This window comes from Cetorhinus maximus, chromosome 22, assembly GCF_964194155.1.
Source record: "Cetorhinus maximus chromosome 22, sCetMax3.hap1.1, whole genome shotgun sequence".
Taxonomy (NCBI): Eukaryota; Metazoa; Chordata; class Chondrichthyes; order Lamniformes; family Cetorhinidae; genus Cetorhinus; species Cetorhinus maximus.
The window spans coordinates 8,146,186-8,170,997 of NC_135900.1; the positions used below are offsets into that span (position 1 = coordinate 8,146,186).

Here is a 24,812-nt window from a genome sequence, read left to right on the forward strand (position 1 = left end):
CAGTGACATTTCATGCAGTGTGTTGGCAGTGTTAAATTATTTTTTACCATAAACAGTTAAACTATACAAGAAAAATTCTTACAGCTTGATCATGCCTGGAGCTGCATCCAGAATGCAATTATGTCCCATCAGAGATGTCTACTGTCTCTCTATGTTGGCAATGGGCCTAGTTCATGAAGACAAAGTATGGTTGAGAGAGAAAAACCTGAGGGCACTAGTGCAGTAATTCTCCTCCATTTTACTGGTAGAAACAGAAATTACTATCAATTTAGCTCCTCTCCTCAGCATAGAGTTGAAGGATGAGGAGAAACACTTGCACACGTTGTAACACAAAGTAAATGTGCATATGTGTGCAACATATTGATGCACACATAATGGTAGAAATTACAAATAATCTTGTTTTCATCCATTTGACACTTGTATCAAATCCCTACTATTTTAACATGGTTGAGCACATGGAAGTCACAAGTTTGAATCTCACTGGCACTGACATTTAATACTATGTTAAAATAGCAGAAAGGGATTTGGTACAAGTGCCAAATGGATGAAAACAATATCATTTGTAATTTCTACTGTTTTGTGTGCATGGATTATCGCCTCACTCAAATATACTTAGGCCGGGATTTTCCGACCCCGCTGTGTCAGGACCCACCACAGGGGATGTGGCAGGCCAGCCAAAAGTCCATTGACTTTCAACGGGACTGGAAGATCCTGGCTGCAGGCGGGGCCAGAAAATCCTGGCCTTAGTTTAATTAAGTAAATGCTGGAAGGCTTTACAAATGCAAGTTTCAATTGCAATGGGAGGAGATAAGGGGAATCTGAAAAATCCATAAAGATGCTTTTGTACGGCTGCCTGACAATCATGAAGCAGCACTGATGGTAGAGAATTTGGTTTCTCAGTACATCTCACCCTCCCAGCTGAAACAGAAGAAAGCAGGAAGAAAAAAAGTGCCATAAAATGCAAGGAATATGCCTAGGGAATTACCACATAATATATATTACATTAACAGGCATAAGTGTCAAAAGGCAATTTGACAATAAAATGGAGGCTGATCCAAAGTCTGGATTCCATGCAGGATATTCTGTCAGAAAGTGAAGCAAAAAAAAAAATGTAACTGATTTGCAATAATGTTGCTAACATTAAGTTGCTAACAACTGAAATAAGCTATTGGTATTAATATTAAAAACATACGGTCAATTGCTTCACGATGTGGATCACCTGATAAGAGAAAGAGAAAAGTGAGAGACAAAAATTCACTATAAAAATAACATAAAAGGATAAAAGTATTGACTACTTAACTTACTGCACAAACGGCTCCTGCAAAAATCGTAACCACAACCTGTGCAAGGTGGTCCTTTAAAATATGGTGCCTCTCCTTTACGATTTCCACTGTGAAAAAAAAATCGATAGAATCACAAGTTTTTGTGGTCCTTAACTTTATTTTCAAACAGTAAGGTTAAAACAAGCTAGATACAGCAATTCATGGAGAATGATTTACGTGGTATTCCCAAGACAAGTTAGCATAAACTGGGAACATCATATACTGAAAAGAGGCTAAACATTGTCTCCTGGTCATTGTGTGAAAGGTGAGACAAGTGTTTGTGATATACATATATATGAAAGTGATGAACAGGAAAAGACCAGTTGCTCTAACAAGCCTGGACCATACTGCCAGGGGGTAACTTAGCACCCTGAAAGAATCAAGATGTGGGGAACCTGCCTCCACCACCCTCTCACTTCCTGAGAGGGTGGTGGAGGCAGGTTTGATCAAGATATTCAGAAGGGAATTAGATTGCTATAGGAAAATAAAGAACATGCAAAGTGACAGGGGAGTGGCATTACGTAGAATGCTCTTTCAGAGAGACAGTGCAGACTCGATGGACCCAATGGTCTCCTTCTGCTCTGTAAAGATTCTGGGTGGGAAAGCGGAGATAATAGATCAGTTATAATCTTTTTGAATTGGTGGCAGAGGCTCGAAGGGCCTTATAGCATATTCCTGATCCTATTGATTCCTGTTGCCCTCTCACCCCATAAGCAGTCATGCATTCTCATGGGGCAGGTATGAGAGAGGCAAAAATAACAGAGAAAACCTTACGCCAATTTGAAAAACGATTCTGGGAAATTCCTCTCCTACTCCCCTGCCCACAAAGGTAATCAAACAAGTTCCAGCGCATTGACTGGCCACCTACTTTCTGCATGCATTCATTACAGAAGATGAAAATTCCAGCTGTTTGAGCCTAAAGTGATCAATAAGGGGTAATTTTGGCTTTGTGTATTAGTGTGAAATGTGCAATATTGACATCAATGGAATTGGGGAATAGTCTTTAACAAGTAGCTGACCAATGTTGCATGTTTCACATGATTACCCAAAATCAAATTTATCCACAAGGAGTTTAGAGTAATCCTGATGACTTACTGCTTATTTCCATATGGTAACCTCCAAAACCAAGGACAGAAGTCTTCCCCGCACATCAGGGTGATACCTTATCACAGCAAACAAAAACCAACAACAGCTTGCATTTATATAGTGTATTTAATGTAGTAAAACATCGTTATGATGCCTACTATAAGCCACAGGCACAGCAGGAAATATCAGGACAGATGACCAAAAGTGTCTTAAAAGAGATGTTGAGAGGTGGTGGGGTTTAAGGAAGGAATTCCAGAGTTTATGGCCAAGCTGGCTGAAAGCATAGGCCGCCTATGGTAGAATAATCAAAATTGGGGATATTGGAAGAGCACAGCGATCTCAAAAGATTGTACAGCTGATCCCAGCTGCAGAGGTAGGTAGGGACAAGGCCAGGGAGAAATTTGAAAAGATGAGTATTTTAAAATTGAAGCATGGTCATACCAGGAGCCAGTAAAGGTCAGCAAGCATGGGGTGATGGTTAAAAGAGATCTAGAGTGACTTAAGATAAAGGCAGAAGTTTTATATAGGGTGGAAGATGGGAGGCCAGCAAGGACTGCATTTTTAGTTAGGTCTAGAGGTAATAAAGGAATGGATGGTGATTTCGGCAGCATATAGGTTCAGGCAGGGACAGAATTGGGCTACGTTATGGAAGTGGAAATAGGTAAGCTTGGTTTGGAAAAATGGTCGCAGAAAATCATCTCAATGTCAAATACAAAACCAAGGTTGCCAGGGATAGAAATGATCAGGGAATGGAGTTTGTGATGGGGACCGAAGAACGGCTAAACATCCCAATATTTAGTTGGATGTTGAACAATCAATGTGACAAATCAAAGACAGCGGAATGGTCCAAAAAAGTGGTGGTGGGATAGAGCTCAGATAGCTTAGTTTGTAGAGCATCAGACTTTTAATTTGAGGGTCCAGAGTTCAAGTCCCTGCTTTCTGTGTAAAACCATGAAGGATAAGTAAGGAGAGAGAGCTTTGACTAGCAGGAAGATCGGTAACCAGAGGACACAAATTTAAGGTTACTGGCAAAAAAAAGACAGAAGGGAGATGAGGATAGAACAGGAAGATGGGACTGACTGGACTGCTTCAATGAGAGTTGGCATGGGTTGAATGACCTCCTGTGCTGTATTGACTCTATATGGAAGTGAAGGATGTGTTTATGAATGGAATTTTGAATTTTTGCTGAAGAGTAAAAAATAGGTAAGAGATGGAAAGAGGACAAGAACAGATCCTTGGAGGATTCCAGAAGAGTGTAGGAGAAGCCATTACAACTGATTCTTTGCTATGATTCAATAGATAAGAACAGAACCAAGCTAGGATAGTTCCACCCAACTGGGCAATGGACGGGAGGAATTGGAAGAGGATGTTTGGTTAACTAAGTGAAGGCTGCAGATAGGCTGAGAAGAATAAGGAGGGGTAGTTTATCACGCTCGCAGATACAAAGGATGCCATTTGTCACGTTCACAAAGGCCATTTCATTACTGTGGCCTGGCTGGAACCCTGAATGGAAGAATGGAACATGGAACTGCCGGAAAGATACCCATTGCACTTGTAAAAAAAAATCTATTCAGGATATAGTACATGCCAGGCGCACTAAAATTTTCCTTGCCCAATAGCCATTCCCATTGCTTGATCTTGTTATTGTGATCCTTGCATGAGCACAAAATGAGGATTTTTCTCCCTAAAATCCGTGTACATTGTCTTAACCTGTGGTTTTGTATCTGTTAAGATTGCTCTCCTCCTAGCAGCAATAAAACTGGTGGAAAGTGGCTTGTCCAACTGGTAACCTTCAGATGTGTCAGAAAGAATGGTGCAGTAATCAATATGTTTATTGATGATGCAAGATTAGAGTGCAAAGTTCCTCAAACTGTTAATCCAGAGGGCTGCCTGTTCTCCATTGAGGGAGACTCCAGAAGAAATATTACCAGAGCCATTGGGTGTGAAAGAATGACAGCTATTGAGAGTTTGCCCTGCCCAATTGTACTTGGGTCATTGGAGTACAGGTGTCTTTTCCATGCTACGGTGTTGATCTTTATGATAATCTCAGCTCATCCACACTTGGTTGACTGAACGTTGTGAACAGTTGGGGCAGCTGTGGCTTCTCGGAAGGAACCAACATTGCTGTACATGCTAATTATAAATATGGTCATCACCCTGGAAAATCAATCCCATTATTTGTTATTGTCTAAGTTCCTCCCATGTTTAATATTGTTATGTTACTCTGCCAAACATGAGGCTCACTGCTACCCATGCATCCCCCGACCATCTGCTGCTGGATTGTGAACTTTACCTTTCTATAGTATGTTTCATGGCCAGGAATTGTTTTTCTGATATGCTATGGTCCTTATCTCTTCCAAATCTGAGCTTATATTGACCATCAAATTCTGCACCATTTTTTCCACTCACATGGTCTATGGAATGCCTTCTGTGTCTCTTCATCTCATACTTCCCGCGTGATCCACTTGCAGCCGTCCTGAGCTGCCGATGTCTATGATGGCTACTTTAATCAATACAAAAAGGCAATTCCTCGCCATCTTTGTATGCCTGAAGCGTATTTCAGCAGTAAACTGGAGAACTTTCAACAGGTAATGTGGTCTGCAGACACATCACTGATGTGCCTTGTGGGTTGATTTACTATGTTAATGGATGTTCTATACCAACTGTGCCATGTAGAAAAGTTTGTACAGAAAAATACCTTTCACCACAAGTCCATTAAGAAGTGGTTTGCACATAACATCCTCAAGGGTGTGTGGGAAAAGTAGATGATGGATACTGTCAGACAGTTCCCAGTGCAGACTGTCAAAAGTCGCTTGATAAGATGCCCCATCATTGGAACTTTCAAACAAGCATCAAGCACATCATGGCCGGTAGTGAGAAGATCCTTCCTGCACACCCGGAGTCGCAGCACCATTGCATGCTATCCTCAAGGCAGATGCAATGGCGAAGGGACTGTCACCCAACTCCTTTTGGAATGTTCGTTTTCAAAGATGAACTGGAAAGAGATGCAGTGGTTTTGTTCAGGTTCATCCTGAGTGGCACTGTAAGGTAAGAATCGGTGCTCTAAGTCTGTTCCCAGAGATGTACACCAAGAAAAACATCAACTGCTGTTGGATAACCATCAACTTGGTGAAAGACACTCTTTGGTTTCTGAGCGGAACTTGTTGGTCTTCCACTGCAAAGAGCTATGACTAAGTGTTGCACACTGGCACATTCAAGGTCTAGGATTACCTGCTGAGTTTGTGCTAAAGCTTTGGGCAGCCTCCAGAAAGAGGAGAGGTCACAGTCTAAGGCCCTCCTGCCATAGTACATTGAGTGTTTGGGACCTACGTAAAGCCCTTCAGGCTGTAAGCACCCAACGAATGTTTGACGTGAAATGTAAATATAACCTGTAATTTTAAGTGTAGTGAGGTACTGTACTGAAAGAGATTGCATTGTACTGCATTTTATGTAATGTCAAATTTGAACTTTTGTGTCATGCACTTATACAAATGTAATGAATAAAAATATATTTCTGGGAAAAAAATGTATTCTAGATACAATGAACTCCTTTTGTATGTGGGAGAGTCACATCACAAACATGGTTGTTTCCAGTCTGTCCAGGTAGCACTGCAATATCCAGAGTGCATTATGAACTCTCTGCCCCCTCTTCCCCACCCCCACATTTGTCATCAGCAAAGCAGTGTTCTCAATTCTTTGTATAGAAGTTCTTTGAATTCAACCTTTGTGAAAGAGAGATGCATCATAAGTTTTCACCCCACTTCCTAGATCTGCAGTACCCAATGTATGTCATCAAACTAAATTCACAACAAAGTGAGGTGTGAATACAGAACAAAACCAAAATTGAAAAGATTTATCTTTTTGATCAAACTTTTGGTCATTTGCCCCATTACCTCAATTTTTTTAAAAAATTCATTAATGGGATGTGGGCGTCACTGATTAGTCCAGGATTTATTGTCCATCCCTAATCGCCCTTGAGAAAGGAGTGATGAGCTGCCTTCTTGAACCACTGCAGTCCATGTGTTGTTAGAACGCACACAGTGCCATCAGGGAGGGAATTCCAGGATTTTGACCCAACAACAGTGAAGGATGAGCACTTTAGTTACAAGTCAGGATGGTGCGTGACTTGGAGGGGAACATGCAGGTGCTTGTGTCCCATTCTTCTCCTGCCCTTGTCCTTCTAGATGGTAGAGGTCACGAGTTTGGAAGATGCTGGCAAAGGAGCCTAGGTGAGTTGCTGCAGTGCATTTTGTAGATAGTACACACTGCTGCCAATGTGCGTCAGTGGTGGAGGGAATAAAAGTTGAAGGTACTGGATGGGGTGCCAATCAAGCAGGCTGTGTTGTCCTGGATGATGTTGAGCTTCTTGAGTGTTGTTGGAACTGCACTCATCCAGGCAAGGGGAGAGTATGCCATCACATGCCATCCTGATTTGTGCCTTGTAGATAAGAACATAAGAAATAGGAACAGGAGTACACCATTCGGCCCCTCAAGCCATTCAATAAGATCATGGCTGATCTTCTTGTGTTTCGATTTCCACATTCCCATCTAACCCCGATAACCTTTGATTCCTTTGCCTAACAAGAATCTATCTACCTCTGCCTTAAAAATATTCAATCACCCCGCCTCTACCACCTTCTGAGGCAGAGAATTCCAAAGTTGCACAACCCTCAGAAAAAATTTCTCCTCATCTCTGTCCTAAAAGGGCAACCCCTAATTTTAAAACAGTGCCAAGTCTGGACTTACCCACGAGAGGAAACATCATTTCAATGTCCACCTTGTCAAGGAAGTTCAGGATCTTGTATACTTCAATCAAATCACTCCTCACTCTTCTAAACTCCAGTGGAAACGAGCCCAGTCTGTCTAACCTTTCCTCATAAGACAGCCCACTCATTCCAGGTATCAAGCTAGTAAACCTCCTTTGAAACGCCTCCAATGCAGTTACATCCTTCCTTAAATAAGGAGACCAAAACTGTACACAGTACTCGAGGTGCAGACTCACCATGCCCTGTAAAACTGATGCATAACATCCTTACTTTTATGTTCAATTCCTCTCATAATAAAAGATAGCATTCCATTAGTCCTCTTAATTACTTGTTGTACCTGCATACTAACTTTTTGTAACTCATGTACTAGAACACCTAGATCCCTCTGCACCTCAGAATTATGCAGCTGTTCTCCATTTAAGTAGTACTCTGCTTTTTTGTTCTTCCTCCAAAGTGAACAACTTCACATTTTCCCACATTAAACTCCATTTGCCAGATCTTTGCCCACTCACAACCTATCTATATCCATCTGCAACCTCCTCACGTTCTCTTCACAACATACTTTCCTACCTATCTTTGTGTCATCTGCAAATTTAGCTACCATGTCTTCACTCCCCTCATCTAAGTCATTGATGTAAATCGTAAAAAATTGAGGCCCCTGTACAGAGCCCTGTGGGACGCCACTCATCACATCCTGCCAATCCGAAAGAGACCCATTTATGCATACTCCCTGCTTTCTACCAGCCAGCCAATCTTCCATCCATGCTAACATGTTATCCACTACACCTTACACTTTTATTTTCTGTAATAATCTTTGATGTGGCACCTTATCAAATGCCTTCTGGAATTCCAAGTATAGTACGTCTACAGGCTCCCCTTTATCCATTGCACATGTTACTCCTTCAAAGAACTCCAATAAATTGGTTAAACATGATTTTCCTTTCACAAAATCATGTTGATTCTTCCCAATTTCCTTGAGCTCTTCTAAGTGCCCAGCTATAACCTACTTAATGATCGATTCTAATAACCTCCCACAACAGATGTCAGGCTAACTGGCCTGTAGTTTCTGTTTTCTGCCTCCCTTCCTTCCTGAATAGATGATGCACAGGCTTTGGCAAATCAGAAGGTGAGTTACTCTCCGCAAAATTCCTAGCCTCTGACCTTCTCTTGTAGGCACAGTAATTATATGGCTGGTCCAGTTCAGTTTCTGGTCATGATAAGCTCCAGGATATTGATAGTGACGGATTCAGTGATGGTAATGCCATTTAATGTCACAGGGAGATGGTTAGATGCTCTCTTATTAAAGATGGTCATTGCCTGGCACTTGTGTGGCATGAATGTTGCTTGCTACTTATCAGCCCAAGCCTGAATATTGTCCGGGTCCAGCTGCATATGGACACAGACATCTTCAGTATCTGAAGAGTCGTGAATGGTGCTGAATATACGAAATAACAGAAGTAGGCCATTCGGCCCCTCGAGCCTGCTCAGCCATTCAATATTCACAGCTGATCTGTTTGTGTTTTGAATCCCACATTCCCATCTACCTCAGACAACCTTTAATTCCCTTGCCTAACAAGAATCTAACTACCTCTGCCTTAAAAATATTCAACGACCTCGCCTCCACCGCCTTCTGAGGCAGACAGTTCCAAGTCATACAACCCTCAGAGAAAAAAATGTTTCCTCATCTCTGTCCTAAAAGGGCAACCCCTAATTTTAAAACAGTGCCCCCAACTTCTGGACTCACCCACGAGAGGAAACAACCTTTCCACGTCCAACTTGTCAATACCATTCAGGATCTTATATACTTCAATCAAGTCACCCCTAACTCTTCTAAACTCCAATGGAAACAAGCCCAGTCTGTCTAACCTTTCCTCATAAGGTAACCCACTCATTCCAGGTATCAATCTAGTAAACCTCCTCTGAACCACCTCCAATGCATTTACATCCTTCCTTAAGTAAGGAGACCAAAAGTGCACACAGTATTCGAGATGTGGTCTCACCAATGCCTGGTATAACTGAAACATAACATCCTTACTTTTATGTTCAATCCCTCTCGTGATAAAGGATAGCATTCCATTAGCCTTCTTAATTACTTGCTGTACATGTATACTAGCTTTTTGTGACTCATGCGCTAGAACACCTAGATTCCTCTGCACCTCAGAATTCTGCAGCCATTCTCCATTTAAGTAATACCCTGCGTTTTTTATTCTTCCTGCCAAAGTGAACAACTTCACAACTACATTATTGCCGAATAAGTGCCACTTGATAGCACTGTTGACGACACTTTCCATCAATTTGCTGATGATCGAGAGTAGATTGATGGGGCAGTAATTGGCCTGATTGGATTTGTCCTGCTTTTTGTGGACAAGATATTTGTGGAGCCTCCTCCAGTTAATTGTTTAATTGTCCACCTCTATTCACGACTAAGGTGGCAGGACTGCAGAGCTTAGATCTGATCTCTTGCTTTTGGCATCACTTAGCTCTGTCAATTGCATGCTGCTTCCACTGTTTGGCATGCAAGTAGTCTAATGTTGTAGCTTCACCAGGTTGACACCTCATTTTTAGGTATGCCTGGTGTTGCTCTTGGCATGCCCTCCTGCAATCTCCACTGAGCCAGGGTTGATTCCCAGCTTGATGGTAATGGTAGATCATTGCTGTGGGTCTGGAGTCAGATGTAGGCCAGACCAAGGACATTAGTGAACTAGATGGGTTTTTACAACACCATTAGGCTTTCAATTGAATTCAAATTTCACCATCTGCCATGGTAGGATTCGAACCTGAGTCCCCAGAGCATTACCCTGGATCTCTGGAATACCAGTCCAGTGACAATACCACTACACCTCCCCTTACCAATAAACATGGTTGAAGGAAGGACACAGACAAGGCAACCATGGTGGGGCTGGAAAATCCCGGCCCGTATCTTAGAAATTAAAGTTATGAACAAGAGATAAAGAAATAACTTGTTTTCATTGGAAAATATGTGAAATATAGGTAATTTATAAATATTTCCAAAATTATTCAGAATTAACATTTTTGTGATCAATGCCCATGCATATTCTTGCCACTTGGTTATTGGTAGCAATGTAGCTGCTGCTAGGATAATACTTAGTGAAATTTAAGACAAGTGCAAATAACTCAGATTGCAACAAATCTGAAGCGACTAAGGGAAGTGATGTAGCAGTGTGACATTTTGTCAAAAATCCTGCAATTTTCTACTTTTACCATGTGTAATGCAATTTGCTACCCAAGTATTACAACTTTTATCAAAAGTAGAAGTACATTACCCAGAAGTAATGACATTTTCTGAGCAGCAACCAATCAATTGTTCTAATTTTTTTTTAATTCATTCATGGGATGTGGGCTTTGCTGGCTGGGCCAGCATTTATTGCCCATCCCTAGTTGCTCTTGAGAAGGTGGTGGTGAGCTGCCTTCTTCAACCGCTGCAGTCCATGTGGTGTAGGTACACCCACAGTGCTGTTCGGAAGGGAGTTCCAGGGTTTTGACCCAATGACAGTGAAGGAACATCAGGATGGTGAGTTACTTGAAGGGGAACCTCCAGGTGGTGGAGTTCCCATTTATCTATTGCCCTTGTCCTTCTAGGCGATAATGGTTATGGGTTTGGAAGGTGCTGTCTAAGGAGCCTTGGTGAATTCCTGTAATGCATCTTGTAGATGGTACACACTGCTGCTACTGTGCGTCAATGGTGGAGGGAGGATGTGGTGCCAATCAAGCAGGCTGCTTATGTATGAAATTAACTGCTAAATTAATAGTGGTTTTCTGCTTTTCATAAAAAATCAGCACATTCAGACTATTTAAGTCATTCAAATAAAGGTAGTGTTACAAATTAAAACAAAAAAAGACTTACCTGGGTGAGTAATTACAGACAAAAACTGTTCCATCTTTAATTTCAGAACTTTTAATCCCATTGGGACAGTGATTAGCTGCACAACCAAGTTTATAAGATAGTCCCCAGACAAGCTGAAAAAGAATGTAAAGATTACTCAATGTTCTTTAAATAAAAATTAAATTTACCAATTAAGGTAAATCAGAAAGAATATTTTTTCCTTTTAAGAGTTTTGATCTGGCATCAAATAAATATGTTTTCTTCTATATTCTGTCCCTACTTGTCTTCAGTTCATTTTGACAAGGGAAGGTTCAGTGAAAGTAAGGAAACATATATTTTTGCAATGGGCTAATGTCTGAAGCTCCCTCATTTGTAGGCACCGGAGGGACTTTAAGAAAGTAAGTTCATTGTCATTGGAGAAACAACAATATTTGTGACCACTTCTTTCAATGTATCAATGCAGGGCACAGGCTGAGGTACTAACGGTTGGTGTCATTACAGACCAAATGATGCCAAGTAGGCTCTGCAAGCCCTGTGAAAATGTTTTGTCCAAAGCAACAATGGCAGCACTGTTAGCGCACGAGTGGCTGCTAATCATAGCTTTTTTCAAGAACCAGCTCATGTGATCTAGGTCCCAAGGCTCCTCAGCCGAGATCAGTCATTTCTCTAAACTCTGCGGATAACTGGCACTCTCCTCTTCCACTGTGATGTTCATATTTTTACTAGTATTGTGCTTCAGAATTCCAAATAACTATTCTCTCCCAAATAGATGTCTTTTGAGTTGGTAAGGTGCATAATAAAGTTTGTGATGAATTGGTGGGAGTTGTCTCTCCAGAAATGCTTGGGTGGTCACCAGTATGCCAACCTCTTCATCTAAGGCACTCTGATGATGTAAAGGACAGAACAGTTTTATGAGCTGTGTATCTAGTGACATTCAGCCTGGAAGAAATAGTAGTTGAAGAAATAGTAGTTGCATATAAAGGCATTGCAATATTTTGAGAAAGCGTATAAACTGATACTATGGATGGAATTTTCTAGTCCCACCAGCGGTGGGAGCTGTGGCGGTCAAGAGCGGAAAATTTGGAATGAGGCCAAAAGTCGAATTTCTGCCAGTGGGAAAACAAGTTGGAATTTCCCCTCAGCACTTTCATGGCAGACTAATTGCGGGTCAACTTTCCCTCTACTCCATATCGAGAACCCCATTTGTCGGCAACCCCATAATTAAACATATCATGTATGTTCCTTAAAAATGCAACTTGCCAGAATTGCATTCTCCCTCCTAATTATCTGCCACACCAGCAGGAAATTAGACCAGTCTAATTCACTAGATATAAGTGGCCTGCACCTGCCCACCTTCACTTCACTCATGACTTTGAGGTGTGCACAACATTGTAAGCCTATTGCAACAGCATTGCTGCCTTCTCTTGCCGCTGCTCCAACTTGTCACCGCTGCCAAAGCTGCTCTTTCTGTTGAGACTGATGGATTCGCATACAGGGCAACTCGCACTGGGTGCTGTCGGGCACAAGCAGGGCAGCTCACACTGGGGGCTGCGGATTCGCAGGCAGGGCTGCTCGCACTGGGTGACGTGGGGCACAGGCAGGCCTGCACAAACTAGGTGCAGGCAGGCTGCACTCTACCAGGAGAAGGAAGCCAACCCGGAGCTGCGATTTCCACTCCCCTGCGCAACAACGTGCCCCCAATGCCCCCATCCATATCCTCTTGACAAGTAGGGAATGTATGATAGAAAATATCTTGCGCAGTGAGAGTGTATAGTGGAAGCATAAGTATCAATTACCTGAGTATAATGTTTGCAGCTGTTTGTCTTATTGCATTTGTTTGCCGCAAAATCAAAATGAGTTCCTTCATTGTACCACGCTTGAATAGCATCTTTGACAGAAAAGCTGCCTGATACAGCATAGATATTTTCTCCTACAGTTTCATAAACTGGATGGCCTCTTCCTTTTGCCTGTAGATGTGGATTATTGCTGAAGTTGCAAGTCTTGCTCCATGCTCTTGCAGTTTTAGCGAGAGCTGCATCCCAGCTCTAGATTTGTGGAAAAAAAGTTACAATACCATAAGGACATTTCATATCATGCACAAAATTTTACTCTCAACTTCATCAGTCCAGTGCATATAGGCAGTAACAATAAAACTCAGTGATAATTATGTCAGTACCATTTTCACTGCCACTCACTATGTGTTATACATCATTTTAGCATTCTGATCAACAGCTACTAGGGTTTTTAACAAATGAGTTTAACAGCACCAAAGAAGCCACTGATCTTTTTTCCTTGACAGTTTACAGATCAACCATCTCACTCACACAACTATAAACTAAAACACATGGGAATTCTTCTCTACACCATGCGACAAGAAATCTTTCAAGTGACTACTTTTCACAATGTAAATATGAGCCCTAAAATTCACTTCATGGGGCTGTAAAAGTTATACTACCTATACTGGCACCTCAGCTATTCACCATATCATAGAATGATAAACCTCAGGAGGCCATTTAGCCTAGTGTGCCACTTTTGAAAGAGCTTTCCAATTAGTGCTACTCATGCTCTTTCCCCATACCCCTGGAAATTTTTCCCCTTCAGGTATTCATTCAATTACCTTTTGAATAAAGGAAGAGAAACTTAGATGTCCAAGTTTGCAGATGACACTGAATTAGAAGGCACAATAAGTTGTGTAGATGGGAGCAGGAAGTTACAAAGAAACCAAAGAACTTAAGAAATAGGAGCAGGACATAGACTGGTAGGTGAGTGGGCAAAACTGTGGCATATAGAGCTCAATGATAGGTTGTGTGAGGTTAGCCATTTCAGATCTAAGGCAAATCAGAACATTAGCTTAATGCTGAGAGATTAGGAGCTGTGGAGAATATTACGACCGGGATGGGAGGAGGGAACAAATGATCAAGCCCCTCTACACCGCAGGCCGTACCATTAATTAAAAATGGCCAATTGTGTACTTATACCTCTAGTACCCAGAAGAGATTCTAACCAGGCTTCTTTCAAATACTCAGAATTATTAATTTATTTTTTAAAACAAAACTTCTTTTAACAAGTTGCAAGTACTGGTTAACACCCAATTGTAATCGGGAAGTATAACTATCTATATCTTCCTAAAGAAATCCTCCAGTACACACACAGCCACAAACAAAGGACAAACTGATAGATTCTCTCTGCAGAGATGGGTTTTGGAGGATAGGCATTACAAAATAAAGGATAATGTCTGCAGGGTCTCGATGCTGTCGACCTGGAGTTCTCTCATGCGCAGCCGGACTGCTGGTCCCGGTAGATGCCTGGAAGTTCCCACCAACTGGTTCAGCTTTGCAGGTCCAAATGCAGACTAGTTACACTCAGATGAGGTTAACAGCCACACACAATTTTAGGCAAGGTAGGAAGAAGGAGCCTTCTTTCCTCAGCTTGTTCTCCAGCAAGACTGCCTCCAATACAAGCAGGTTCACAACTTAAGCCTTTTTTTCTCTCTCCCATGTGATTACCTTTTTTGGCTCTCAGCTTCATTAATTAAAGTACTTTGCAGTTCAACACAAACTCCTCCTTCTCAAGACCGTAAGACCATAAGACGTAGGAGCAGAAGTAAGCTATTTGTCCCATTTAATCTGCTCCGCCATTCAATGAGATCATGGCTGATCTGGCTCAAGTACCATATGGGTCAGGTGATTTATTGGAAGAGGCCTGCTTGTTGACAGTTCCAAGGTGAACTTATGGCCTTTTAAAAAAAATCCTAGGTTAGTATCCAGGTGACCAGATCATGTCAGATCCTTCCATTTTGTAAAAGAAAACTTCAGATGATTCTAACAAGGGGGAATAAAGAAATTTTTGTACATTGAACAGCAAAAATCTCTTCTGTATCAGTTAGAGTATGTATTGGGAGACAGCGACGTAGTGCTATTGTCACTGAACTAAAAATCCAGAGGCCCAGGGCAATGCTCAGTGGACCCAGGGTCGAATATCACCACGGCAGATAGTGTAATTTGAATTCAATACAAATCTGGAATTAAAAGTCTAATGATGACCATGAAACCATTGTTGATTGTCCTTAAAAATCCATCTGGTTCACTATGCCCTTTAGGGAAGGAAACTGGCTTACATGTGATTCCAGGCCTACAGCAATGTGGTTGACTCTTAGCAAACCATTCAGTTGTATCAAACCTCTACGAAGTCTATAAGGAATAGAAAGAATCTACCCGGCATCAACCTAGGCACCGTAAACGACAATGGCAAACTCAGCCCTGTTGACCCTGCAAAGTCCCCTTTACAAACACCTGGGCGCTTGTTCCAAAATTGGGAGAGCTGTCTCACAGACTAGTCAAGCAACAGCCTGACAAAGTCATACTCGTGAAATCATACCTTACAGATAATGTCCCAGACGCCGCCATCACCATCCCTGGGTATGTCCTACCAGCAGGACAGAACCAGCAGAGGTGGCGGCACAGTGGTATACAATTGGGAGGGATTTGCCATGGACTCGTCAACATTGGCTCCAGATTCCTTGACGTCTCATGGCATCAGGTCAAACATGGGCAAGGAAACCTCCTGCTGATTACCACGTACCGCTCCTGCTCTCCCCCCATTCCCAACTTCGCCCCTCAGCTGATGAATCAGTACTCCTCCATGTTGAACACCATATGGAGGAAGCACTGAGGATGGCAAGGTCACAGAATGTACTCTGGGTGTGCTTCATTGTCCATCACCAAGAGTGGCTCGGTAATACCATTACAGACTGAGACCTAAAGGACACAGCTGCTAGACTGGGCCTGCAGCAAGTGGTGAGGGAACCAACAAGAGGGAAAAACATACTTGGTCTCATCCTCACCAACCTGCCTACTGCAGTTGCACCTGTCTATGCCAGTACTGATAGGAGTGACAACTGCACAATCCTTGAGGATACCCTCCATCATGTTCTGTGGCACTACCACCATGCTAAATGGGATAGATTTCGAACAGATCTAGCAACTCAAGACTGTGCAAACATGAGGAGCTGATGGACATCAGCAGCAGAATGGTACTCCATCACAACCTGTAACCTCATGGTCTGACATATCCCACACTCTACCATTACCACCAAGCCAGGGGATCAACCCTGGTTCAATGAAGAGTGCAGGAGGGCATGCCAGGGACAGCAAGAGGCATACCTAAAAATGAGGTGTCAACCTGGTGAAGCTACAACATAGGACTACTTGCGTACCAAACAGCAGAAGTAGCAAGCGATAGACAGATCTAAACGATTCCAGAACCAATGGATCAGATCTAAGTTCTGCAATCCTGCCACATTCAGTCGTGAATGGAGGTGGACAATTAAACAACCCATTAGAAGAGGAAGCTCCACAAATATTCCCTCCACAATGAGGAGAGAGCCCAGCACATCAGTGCAAAAGATAAGGCTGAAGCATTTGCAACTATCTTCACCCAGAAGTGCATTGTGGATAATTCATCTTGGCCGCCTCGTCCTCATCACAAATGCCAGTCTTCAGCCAATTCAATTCACTCCATGTGATATCAAGAAACGGCTGAAGGCACTGGATACTGCAAAAGCTATGGGCCCTGACAAGATTCCGGCAATAGTACTGAAGACCTGTGCTCCAGAACTTGCTGTGCCCCGAGCCAAGCTGTTCCAGTACAGCTACAACACTGGCATCTACTCGGCAATGTGGAAAATTGCCCAGGTATGTCCTATCCACAAAAAGGACAAATCCAACCCAGCCAATTACCACCCCATCAGTCTACTCTCAATCATCAGTAAAGTGATGGAAGAGGTCATCAACAGTGCTATCAAGCGGCACTTGCTTCGCAATAACCTGCTCAGATGCCCAGTTTGGATTCCGCCAGGGTCACTCAGCTCCTTACCTCATTACAGCCTTCTTTCAAACATGTGCAAAAGTGCTGAAATCCAGAGGTGAGGGGAGAGTGACTGCCCTTGAGATCAAGGCAGCAATTGACCAAGTGTGGCATGAAGGAGCCCTAGCAAAACTGGAGTCAATGGGAATCAGGGGAAAACTCACCGCTGGTTGGAGTCATACCTAGCACAAAGGAAGATGGTTGTGGTTGTTGGAGGTCAATCATCTCAATTCTAGGACATCACTGCAAGAAGCTCCTCAGGGTGGAGTCCTAGACCCAACCATCTTCAGCTGCTTCATCAATGGCCTTCCTTCCATCATAAGGTCAGAAGTGGGGATGTTTGCTGATGACTGCACAACATTCAGCATCATTCGTGACTCCTCAGATACTGAAGCAGTCCATGTCCAAATGCAGCAAGACCTGGACAATGTCCAAGCTTGGGCTGACAAGTGGCAAGTAACATTCACGCTACGCAAGTGTCAGGCAATGACCGTCTTAAACAAGAGAGGATCTAACCATCGCCCTTTGACATTCAATGATGAATCCCCCACTATCAATATTTTGGGGGGGTGGGGTAAAAGCAAAAACTGCGGATGCTGGACCAAAACAAAAATAAAAATACCTGGAAAAACTCAGCAGGTCTGACAGCATCTGCGGAGAGGAATACAGTTAACGCTTCGAGTCCGTATGACTCTTCAACAGAACAGAGTCATACGGACTCGAAGCGTTAACTGTATTGCTCTCCGCAGATGCTGTCAGACCTGAGTTTTTCCAGGTATTTTTATTTTTGTTTTTATCTTGGGGGTGGTTACCATTCACCAGAAACTGAACTGGAGTAGCCATATAAAAATTGTGGCTAAATGGGCAGTTCAGAGGTTAGGAATCCTGCGGCAAGTAACTCACTTCCAGACTCCCCAAAGCCTGTCCACCATCTACAAGGCATAGGTCAGGAGTGCGATGGAATACTCTCCCACTTGCCTGGATGAGTGCAGCTCCAACAACACTCAAGAAGCTTGACACTATCCAATACAAAGCAGCCTGCCTGATTGGCATCCCACCCACAAACAGTCACTCTCTTCACCACCAATGCACATTGGCAGCAGTGTCTACAAGATGCACTGCAGAAACTCACAAAGGCTCCTTAGGCAGCACCTTCCAAACCCACAACCACTACCATCTAGAAGGGGAAGGGCAACAGACACATGGGAATGCCACCACCAGAAAGTTCCCCTCCAAGCTCACCATTCTGACTTGGAAATATATCGCCATTCCTTCACTGTCACTGGGTCAAAATCCTGGAACTCCCTGCCTAACAGCACTGTGGGTAATCCTACACCACACAGACCACAGCAGTTTAAGAAGGCAGCTCACCACCACCTTCTCAAGGGCAATTAGGGATGGGCAATAAATGCTGGACTATCCATCAACAGCCACATCTCATGAATGACTAAGAACATGGCTGATCTCATTATGGCCTTAACTCCACTTTCCTCTGTTATTCCCATATCCGTAAAAGTACCCAAATATCAATCAATCACTGTTTTGAATATATTCAATGACTGATCATCCACAGCACTCTGGGGTGGAAATTTCAAAGATTCACAATCCTTTGAGTGAAGAAAATAAATTCAATATCCACATCGCATCCAATTCATAAGTTTGATCCAACATTTCACTAGTTTTGATTTGAATAATCAATGCAGAACACAGTGCAGAATCTACCTCTCTAACTTTGGGCATTTTAGCTCTGGCACAGATTCATTTACATTTTCTGCAACTTCTGTTGCCAAGCCATTCGAAGAAACATATTCTGCATCAGTTTTCTCCGTGATTATCCACAGAATCAAAAAGATCAAACTCCGCCTTATTCAAACCCTCCATGCCTTTTCACAATTATAAGTAAAATGAAAATTCAAATTTGACTCATAAGGAAGTTATATTTGCATCCTTGTTTTCAAAATTAATGCACAGGGAACCCGATGAACCGTGGATCAGCTGTATCACCTCCAGTGCTCCTTTTTATTTCTCTCACCTGGGATGTTGAATAATTCCAGGGGCCTGCCAGCAGGATGTGATTTCCATTCAAATTTCTGTTCATTGGGTTTTGTAGTTCATTGCCTACCTAGGGTCCTTTTCCATTGATGAAGAGAGAGCCTGATCCCAGAATCCCCAACGTCAGCAGCCTGCACAGGGCAAGGTGACTGCTGTAGGACCAGAGTGCCTGTAGGGGAATTTAATATCCTGCAGATCCTTGAGCAGGAATCCCTCCCTGAGTGTGCACTGAAGCTGCTGAAGGCTGAGTAATGATTGTTATCAGCTCGTCTGGTGCTGAAGTGAGATGCAACCCCCCAAACATGGCTTTACTTTTTCCTGCTTCCTCTAGTCACTCATGCACTTTTCTGAGTGCTAAGCTCACATGCTGCACTCAGTTGCTTAGTCTGACCAGAGTTTTCCTCCTGAACAATCACGTTCACAATCTACAGCCTTGCTCCTCTGCTCTGTACTTAATATTTTTTTAAATTTTGAAACATGGTGAAGGATTCCATGGTCTAATAGCCTCAGTTCAAGAATCTTACCATTGATTTTGCTTCTTTCCTGGCTTCTCCTCTCTCTGTGCTGTTCCCAGCCGATGTTGCTGCAGCCTCTGCAGGAAACAATGGTTCCCCTCCCCACCAGAGCCCCGTTCTCATGATTCCTGGTCCTCTTCTCTTTCCTTTCTTCTTCACTCCCTGAGACCCCATCTCTTCTCCCCACTGACTCTGGACCCCTTCAACTCGGGGGTCCAACTCCCTGTGGCCACAGCTCTGTGTTAGTGGTTGGGTGATCTCTCAGTAGAAGGTGCACACTGTGGTGGAGAATTTTATTAACAATCTCCACCTAAATAATCAAGTGGCAATGCCCTGGAAATCCGAGCCCCATTTCACAAGAGTACCAGGTATTTTGGTACAGTTCCTGGCATTTACAGAATGGGAGTACTTTATCTAGTATTTGTAGCGGCAGTGAAATCCCCCTCCATTTCTGGAGTAGAGCTTTCAATCCCAGAGATTGTTTATCTGTTGCAACAGGTGTTTAATAAAGAAATCTCCACTAAACAACAGCTATTCTATCATCTCACTCATCTTCATACTTGTGTCTCTCAGATTTTCAATTGCAAGCAGACATGGCTTATTTGAAACCCTGTGCGTAGTTCATAAATTACAAGTGTTTGTGGTTTCGCAGCAGGTTATATCTATTACAATACAAGTTATTTGGGCTGCTCAATAAGTGTCTGTTTTTGGAGATGTTGGTTTAGTACAGGTTTTAGTGTATAGGGAAAATAATGAAACGTTGGAAGTAATTGTGCGGAAATGGGTATTGCAAGTAAGTGAGTTGCAACTAAAAGGTATAAATGTATTCAAGTTTTGCTTTAATTCCTTTTGTGTCAGCTATTAATTGGGAAACCCCCAACCTGCTATATCTGAGGTCCTGGCTCAGGTCAATATCTGCTGTCTTTTAACATTTATTAGATCTGCCTAATTTGCTGATTCGGAACATGGCGTCTCGCTTTTTCAGAAGAAATTCTGAACACTAGAAAGTGGAATTTCACCCTGGAAACCACCTCAAATGAACAGTGTTTTCTCAAACCAAATTGCTGCAAACAAATCATTGAAGTTCTAAATTAATTTGCATTGTCTGTAGCACACGCATTTAAATGCCCCATCTGAATGCTAATCTACAACATTCCTGTCCTATGAATTAAACCCCTAGATTAAGTTTAACTCAATATTAGCATGAAATATACCTAGTTTCTTACTAACGCTGTACCATAGTGAACAATTGTTATGGTCACCTTTAGTTTTGTGGCTGACTGAACAGCCCGTCTCAGGGAAACAGTAGCAAAAGCAGAAGGGAGGTTAAGGTGAGGGTCACAACCAGTGCAACATACAAACTTGTTTCAATTTCTGCTCTGGAGTTGGTGATGCACCCTGACCAGACCTATGCTGTACCTGGCAGAAAGATCTCTAGACAGCCTCGTGCTAAACAGGGATATAATTGCCTATGCACCAGACACCAGCCTCATCAGCCTGGTCCAGGAGAAGGCCTCTGAGAGAGTATCGCACACCTACATGGTGGATGTGCGCTCCGAAACGGAGTTCGGGGAAGGAATCTGCAACTGGATCCAACTGCTCTACACAAACATCTATAGCGCAGTTTCAATCAATGGGTAGGAATCAGAAAGCTTTCCAATTAAATCTGGCGTCAGGCTGGGCTGCCCTGTCTCCCATCCTGTTTGTGTGTTGCATAGAAACCTTTGCTGAGTTCAACAGGAAGAATCCGGGCATAAGAGGAGTGACGATCCCAGGCAGTGAAGGCACTCAGATCAAAGCCTCCCTGTGCATGGGACGACGTCACCATCTTCTGCTTGGATCCGCTGTCAGTGCGCAGACTGATCAACATCTGCAACCAGTTCGAACTGGTCTCAGGAGCCAAGGTAAGTCGTGGCAAGAGCGAGGCCATGTTCTTTGAGAACTGGGCTGACCGATCCTTTATCCCCTTCACCATCGGGTTAGACTGCCTGAAGGTGCTGGGGATATGGTTCGGAGGGACCAGTGCATGTGTTAGAAACTGTAAAGAGTGAGTGGCTATGGTGAAAAGAAAACTGGGCATGTGGGAGCAACGCTCCCTCTTCATTGTGGGTAAGAACCTGGTCATCAGGTGTGAGGCACTCTCAGTGTTGCTGGGCAGATTTGGCCCATTCTTCACTCCTGCACTGTGGCAATCACCCGAGCCTCTATTGCTTTATCTGGAGGTCGAAAATGGATCGTATTCACAGGGACACGACGTGCAAACCTCTAGATAAAGAGGGAGAAAACATGCCCAACATCACCCTCATCCTTATGGCCACCTTTGTGTGTGACCGCATCAAGCTGTGCATACACCTCGGTATGCAAACACCAAGTGTCACTACGTGCTGAGGTTCTACCTGTCTCTGGTGTTGCAAAGGATGGGTCTGGCCAAGCTGCTGTGTAACGCTCCAAGTAGTTGGACCATGCTGTACCACCTGTCTCTTGTGGAAAAGTTTATGCAGAGAAACATCTTTGACCACAAGTCTATCAGGCAGTGCTCGGCACGTATCATCCTAGAGGCCCTGCCAGAAAAGGAGATAGTGGATCCTGTCAGATGGTTCCCCAAAGCACACTGTGAAAAGTCATTTGGCAGAATGCCTCATTGCCAAAACTTTCCAACAAGCACCAAGACGTAGCTTGGCTGGTGGTGAAAGGCCCTCCCTGTCTGATCCTTCCTACATGCCAGGAGTCTCACCCCCTCTGCACGTTGCCCTCAAGGTGGCTGTGGTGGGGAAGAGACCATTGTTCACCTCCTTGTAAAACGTGCTGTTGCAACGAAGATCTGGAGAGAGAGGCAGAGGTTTTTGTCGAGGTTCATCCCAAGCAGTTCTATGACACAAGACTCTGTGTTCCACGGGTTGTTCCCAGGGACACACACCGAGACAAATGTCATCAATTCGGTGAAAGATGCTCTTTAGTCTGCCCGAAACTTGTTGGTCTTCCAGTGCAAAGAGTCATCCCCGACTTAGTGTTGCAGACTGGCACATTCCAAGGTCCAGGACTAAATGCTGAGGGATGCACTAAAGTTTGGGACAACTGCCGCAAAGGCACAACGGGGAAAGCTCGCTGCTGTCTAAGGCCTTTCAGCCATAGTGCACCGAGGGGCTGGGAATTGTATAGACCCCTCGGGCTGTATGAGTCACATTGAATGTATGTAGTGAATACTACGCGTATCACAATTGTATTGAAGCACCTCAGAATGCAACATGATCTACGTAGATAACTTAAATACCATTGCACTGTCTGATTGTCTGCAATGACCATGTTGAAATGTCTGGAATGTTCATTGATTTGAAACGCCTCATGATCTACATGGAAAACTTGAATGTGATTGCACTTTTTGTGATGGCCATTTTGAAATGTTTTGTAATGTTCTTTCAGATATTTTATGAAGTATATGTTTCAAAAAAACACAAACTTATTTCATTTTCTACGTAGCAGGACACACCAGAGTTAAACAAATGACATTCATCAGGTCCAGAAGCAGGTAGAGTATGAATTGTTGACTGAAATGTTTTTCTTGGTGGTTTCCCTGCCCACCTCCACTCCTTTCTGGGACAGGTTTTCCATCAATTGTACCAACGAAGCATCTAGTTTCAAAACATCATCTTGAAAACCCCTTAATACAGGAGACAGCTATTAAATGTTTAACTATTCAGTGAAGCATTCACCAGTAAAACTCAAAGATAGTGTAGTTTGAACTGGTTTGGTGAAAGTTTCCATGTGGATTTTATAAAAACAGTGTAGTGAATGTGCAACATTATCCTGGTGTTCCAAAATACTAAACTCATTTTCTATTCCATTATCCACTGACTGGTTTGTGTTGATACAAAATGATGAGGTTGATTGATGTTAACTTCAGCTATACTGAAGTCTATGGTTTTGTGTGGAGCCTGGGTTGGTTTAGCTGAACAGTTTCCATGTGAATTTTTATGTTTAAAAAAAAGTAAAACAGCCACTAATAAATCCAATAGGGAATTCCGGAGAAACTTCTTTACCCAGTGAGAATGTGGAACTTGCTCCCACATGGAGTCAATGAGGCAAATAGCATGTGCATTTAGGCAAGATTAACATGAGAGAGAATGGTACAGAAGGATATATGCTGACAGGATTAGATGAAGTAGAGTGGGAGGAGGTTTGTGAATTGCATTAACATTAGCAGTCGGCACTTAGAGCTTCACCACCTCTCCGGTGCAATTGCAGATGGGCAATCAAAACTGGACTTGCCAACAATTCCTTTAATTAACTAAACAAAAAGCCTGTTTTTCTGCTTTATATTCTATGCAACTGAATATGTCTGTGCACCACAATATTAACATTTGCAGAATGTCGCAGCAAGGGAGGCGAGCCACCTTGTTTCCGCAAATCTGGGTTGGACTAAATGCAAAATATTGGGTTAAAAGTTTCCGCTGATTTATTTTTTTTTACAATGACACGAGGGGCCAACCGCATAAACCTTGGTAATACCGAGCCCAGTGGCGGATGCCGAATGAACGGGCGATTCCAAAGACCATACACTGAAAACTTAACAACATCAAATGAGTGCAAAGGGGAAAGTCAACAGGTCCAATTCAAAGTCTAACTAAAATCCCCTCACCAGCAAAGCGCTATCTTAAAAGGTCTGGAAAACCATGTAAAAGAGAGTTTTAATTTCAAGAAATAATTTTTCAAATAATCCCCCCCTCCTCCCAAAAGCACGCAAGAGAAGCCGCTTCAAAACCGCCCGGCGGCGGCGCGCGCATTTCTCCAAACTTCCCCAGCGGAGAGCGGCCTTGAAACCGCCCAACGGTCGCACTTTGCCCGGCGGAGGGCGGCCTTGAAACCGCCCAACGGTCGCACTTTGCCCGGCGGAGGGCGGCCTTGAAACCGCCCAACGGTCGCACCTCGCCCGGCGGAGGGCGGCCTTGCGACCGCCGCCTGACAGCCGCGGCGCGCAAGCGCATTCTCTTTCCCGTACTAATGCCTGCAATGAAACCACAATTCCCGTCATTTTCTCCCCTCACCGACGCTGAGCTCTCACTGACAGAAAAATCCGAGACTTTCTCTCCATCCAACTCTCCATTATTTCCCTCAAGTTTTTCTTTAATCTTTTCATTCCAACATTTTTTTCGGATATAATGTTTACCATGAAGTACATGTTACTGGCTCCAGGATTCACCAAGGAGCGTTGCCGGTTGTGCTCATCCGTACATGTCTTGACAAACTTCGCGTTCATGGGGTATTTTTCCGCGGGCGAGTGAATGAAAAGCAGTGGCAGCAGCAAAAAGAACCGAACCACTATCGCCGCCATAAAGCGTCGCGACGTCCCGTCACAGATACTGTG

At 43.3% G+C, this 24,812-nt stretch overlaps 1 protein-coding gene across 1 annotated transcript; it reads right to left on the bottom strand.

The window, feature by feature from the left end:
* Positions 1-1,019: 1,019 nt before the first annotated feature.
* Positions 1,020-24,812, bottom strand: LOC144696811 (glioma pathogenesis-related protein 1-like). Its single transcript, XM_078568559.1, has 7 exons — positions 24,615-24,812; positions 12,815-13,063; positions 11,040-11,152; positions 4,858-4,955; positions 1,305-1,390; positions 1,193-1,219; positions 1,020-1,082 (listed from the first exon to the last, which is right to left on the bottom strand). The coding sequence occupies exons 1-7, from the start codon at positions 24,777-24,779 to the stop codon at positions 1,020-1,022; spliced, it is 801 nt and encodes a 266-aa protein (XP_078424685.1). The 5' UTR covers positions 24,780-24,812.